General features: G+C 51.3%; 1 protein-coding gene across 1 annotated transcript; it reads left to right on the plus strand.

Annotated features, from left to right (window-relative positions):
* Window positions 1-721: 721 nt before the first annotated feature.
* On the plus strand, window positions 722-4387 carry LOC132418480 (doublesex- and mab-3-related transcription factor C2-like). Its single transcript, XM_060002360.1, has 5 exons — window positions 722-936; window positions 1018-1175; window positions 1837-1973; window positions 3065-3212; window positions 4192-4387. The coding sequence occupies exons 1-4, from the start codon at window positions 722-724 to the stop codon at window positions 3200-3202; spliced, it is 648 nt and encodes a 215-aa protein (XP_059858343.1). The 3' UTR covers window positions 3203-3212; window positions 4192-4387.
* Window positions 4388-4692: the final 305 nt, after the last annotated feature.

Genomic DNA, 4692 nt, shown 5'->3' on the forward strand with positions numbered 1-4692 from the left:
GACTAGATCAGGGTCTGGCATTCACTAGGGGGGATCAACAAACATCTACTTGATAAATAATTGAGGGAATTAATGAAAATAATGATTGAAACAGGGGCTTGAGATCCAGCAGAATATGATTTCATGAGATGCAAAGGGGTGTCAGTTTAAAGAGGGAGCAAGAGAATAATTAAGATTTCGATGGGGTGCAAGAAAAAAAATAGGAATGGAAGGTGAGAGGAAGATTGAATGTAGGGCATACAGGAGACTAATAATAGAATTGAATGCAGAGGGGCATAGAATCATGATTAGGGAGTGAATGAATGCAGGAGGTTAGGAAGACAATTGTGGAAGTGGATGCCAGGAATAATAGCTGGGCATAGCAGAATACAAGATGATACATGAGAAAGGGAAGTAGTAATTGTTGAAGGGGGCGTGAGAGTGCATGTGCATGCCTGTGAAGGGTGTCTATGTGGAGTGAAGGTAGGCAGAGAGACTAGTAATTGGATTGAAAATATACAGGACCCATGCCCAGAGTTTCTTGCAACCTGCCTATGCGTGAGTGGAGCGCCCTGGGAAGGAGGCTACACGAAGTAAGAAGGGAGGGTACAATCTCATTTCAACGGTGAGCTGGGTGGAGAAGAATCCAGCCGCCTCAGATGGGGCTTTCCAAGGGAGAGGAAGTACGTTGTGGGTAGGGGATCATGTGGCCACCCTGACCTCCACTCCTTGCTCTAGAACCATGGATCCCAATGAAATGCCTGCTGTGCCCTGCGGCCCCCCTGACTCCACCACTGGACTTGAGACCGGAGCCCCATGGGGGATTGAACCTGGCCCCAGAAGAGCTAAACGTCGCAGAGCCCGCTGCCACAAACACGGCATCACTGCCCAAGTCAAGGACCAGGAGCACTACTGCCTCTTCAAGGTCTGCGAGTGTCACAAGTGTGCCCTCTTCTCGTGAGTATGGTGTCTGACAAGGGGAGGGGAGTGGGCTCCTCTAAAGGTGACTGACTTTAGACCTGCAATCCCCCACTTTAGGGAACACTGCAGCATCTTGCCTGCTGAGAGTACCTTGAAGTCGGAGCAGGGGCCACTCCGAAAGAGGCACCTGACTGAAGGACTGATAAGGAGTGGGACCACCTCTCCCAAAGCTCACAGTCATGTCAACAAGTTGGCCATTCAAGCAGGAGTCCCCAGTGAGTATCTCTGGCCAGGGAGGGTGTCTGAGTTTTGGGTGTAGGGAGCATGAGTAGTTCTGTCACCAGTCCTACCACCCAATTTCGATGTGGCTTTGGGCAAGTTACTCCTTGGGCCTTAGCTTCCCCAACTATAAAACCTCATCAATATTATCTACCAAGTGTTGGTGGGCTGGAGACATCTGGGGGGGGGGTGCGGTCAAAAAGGTCCACAGTGGGATGAGGCCTCAGATTGGGTGGGAGGTAGAGTCGGGGGGAGACGGTCAGGGAGAAAGGCTCACCTAAGCTGTCCCCAGTCTCTCACAGTTGGGAAGGAGAACATCAGCTTGAGGCCCACCCCTGTGCAACCCCTGGGGAGGAGTCTGGGGCCAGTGTGGGAAGCTTCCACCTCAGCCACTGCCCAGACCCCTTCCTGTGTCCTGAAGACCTGGGTACCATCTCTAACCCTACTGCAACTTGCCATATGACCCTGGGGGAAAAAAATACTTCTCTCTGGGTCTCATAGTCCCCAGTCCCAAAATGAAGAGTAGGACTAGCTGGTCTTCAAGGTCTTCCCAACTCTGACATCCTGGGCTCCTATCGTTGTCCTAAAACATGCCCACATCTCCTTTCCATGGCCAGCTTGGTCCCTGACTCCAACCTGTGCTCTCTGCTCCTGCAGGCAAGCTCCCAAGGAGCTCTGCTGATCGGTCTGGCCTCGGAATGTTTGTCTCTGTCCTGGACTCCAGCACCCTTGAAGAAGCAACTAACAATTTCTCTTTCCAGGAAGACACACAGACCCCCTGCCCTGCCCAGCAGGTGAGTAGAGTGAGAAGGACCATGGAGCTAGTTGTATATTTTGTTATTGAGTGCCCAACCTTCTGGTTAAGGCCATGGCAGCAAGAAAGAGGAAGTGAAGGCAGTGCGGTGCAAGTGGAGGAGGAGGAGGAGGAGGAGGAGGAGGAGAAGGTGGCATCTCAGACTATGGGGCAACGACAGAGCTCTCCCAGATTTGCCATTTCCAATTTGTGAGACTTTGGAAAAGTAACTTTACATCTCTGAGCCTCTATTTTCCTATCAGTGTACTGAGAGGGGACAATATTCTACACCTATAACATTGACAAGAGGACTAGCACAAGGCCTGCCACATAGCAGGCCTTTGACAACTGGAGGCTGTTATTCCACATGAAACAAATCGATGGGATAGAAGCTCCTGCTGAGAAGGGGGGCCATGATGGTGAGGCCCACCATCTCACCCAGGCGAGAGTCTAATAACCGTCAGAGAAAAGTTCCTGGAGATGAGCCAAGCTGGCCCTTCAAGTGCCTTGGGAAACTTGATTGGGGAATATGGAGGCAAGAACCAGTCCTTGGACAGGGACAGTAATCACGTCACTCCAGGTGCCTTGAAGATTAAAACACAGACACCTCTGACTTCCCATAATCTTTACTGTTGCCTTGGGAGTTTTGAAAAAGCTGGGAGGAATTAGTGTCTCAGGAAAGATATAGAAAAAGAAAGGTACAGAAAAGAAGACAGTCCAAGCAGGGGAACGGACTTGTCCAAGCCACAACGACTAATGGCCAGCTGGCATTCAGACTCCCACATGCAGATATTGCAAAATCCTTGCTCCTCTCTCTCTACTGGTAGTATGTGCCTGCCAGAGGGGTAAATCCCCTGGCTTCTCCTTTCCTTGTTCCTAGATGCTCAACTCTGATCCTCCAGCCCTGTGCCACCCTTAACCCCCTTCTACTGCAGCCACGGATTCTGGGGAAATTGTGGGGTCCAGAACCCTGGCAGGGGCCAAGCTTAGTGAAGGAGAAGAGCAGAAGGCCTCAGGGTAGCTGGGGACTGAAGGGGCACGGGGGAGGTGTGGGTTCCCAGCTCCCATTCTCTCACATCCTTTGCTTCGCAGGCTCCCAAAGCTTCCGACCAGGTCTCGGTTTCTGCCTCCTCAGAGTGGCAGCGAAAACTGGAAGCGGCCGAGGCTCTGCTGGCTCTGAGAGAATCTTCCCAGGCCCCTTCTGGCTCCATCTCTGTGCTCCAGCCCTGAGTTGCACCAGGTAGCCTGGTCTTTGAAAGGAGAACATGGGGTTGGGGATAGTTGGGAAATGGGAGGCGGTTGTGTTAAGCAGGGCCTGACTGGGAAGTCAGAGTAGGAGGGGGGTTGGGGGTTGAACCTCTTTGGGCCCAGGCAGCCAAGCTCCTCAGTCTGACTCTTGAAGTGGCAGTACATGGTTGTTCAGTGAATCATCGGTTTATCGAGCATTGTGCTCAACACCAAATGTCCAGTGCCCTGATGTCAAGAAATAAGGAAACCAAGTCCCTAAGAGTAGCAGGGACCTACCCTAGGGCATGCAGCATATCAAGTGGAAGAACCAGGTCTCCTGACTCCCAGCCCAGGACTTTCTATCCAGACCCCTGAAGTCTGCTGTGACCTGGGAAGGACATACATAGGTGGCAAGAGCCTAGTGCAGAAGGAGATCTGGTTCCTGCCTTCAGGGAGCTTCCAGTCTCAAGGTGGAGCATGGATGCCTTCACAAGTCGTGTTTTGCGGCTGTATCTCACTGATGAGCCTGGGGAGGAAGGACTGGAGGCGAGATAGACACCTGGGGAGGCTGAGAGGGAAGGCTGGGCACGGCCAGACCAAAATGGTGCATTCGGTATGGAGTGTGAGTGAAGCAGCCACCCTGAAGGAACTGCTGGAACAGAGGGGATGAGGGTGGAGAGGCTACCAGTCACGGAGGTCTGGCATGCCAGGCTTAGGAGGTTAGATCAGCCACTGTGGGTGATGAGGAGCCAGGGAATGTCTGAACTAGGGAGGAGCATATTCAGAGACACTGGGCTTGACAAAAAGAAATGTGGTGGCTGTGATGGAGGGTTTGGAGGAGGCAGGACTTGAGGTGGGCAAACCAGCAAGGGAGAGTTCTGTGCAATACAGTCCAGGTGACAAAGCCTTGATTGGGTGGAACAAAAAAGAGGGGAGAGCCAGGAGGGGAAATGGGTGTGACCTGACCCTGACCCCTTTCTTTGTGTCTACAGCTCCTGCTGGAGATAGAGGACTTCAGCCTCCTAACGCCTCTCTTGGACCTGCGCCAGCCAGCTCTGTTTCTCTGCCTAATGGACACCTGGGGTGCATCTCCCCCTTGAGCTAGAAGCCCAGAGGGGGAGAACTCACTAAAATACTGCCTATGTATGCATTTGCAAAATGCTTAATGTCCAAAATTCTTAATGTCTTTTTCTAAGCCCTTAGGCGCTTATATAAGCTTTCAGACCCGTTTTTTTATACGGGGCAATTCCTTGACTGAGGATGGATATTCTTGTACCTCCATCCTTTACTTTCTTGGATCCCAGGGCCTTTTAATGTCTCTTATGAAAACAGGGTTGTACAATCTAAGCTGATCAGTCTCTAAATAGGGTTCTGTGTGAGTCCATATGTTCATCTGCCAGAGGTTTTATTGGATTCGTGATTGTGAACATACTGACACGCTCATATACTTATCCATGCATGTGAAAATCTGAGGATGTTTTCATTTTGTGTCT

Source organism: Delphinus delphis, chromosome X, assembly GCF_949987515.2.
Source record: "Delphinus delphis chromosome X, mDelDel1.2, whole genome shotgun sequence".
NCBI lineage: Eukaryota > Metazoa > Chordata > Mammalia > Artiodactyla > Delphinidae > Delphinus > Delphinus delphis.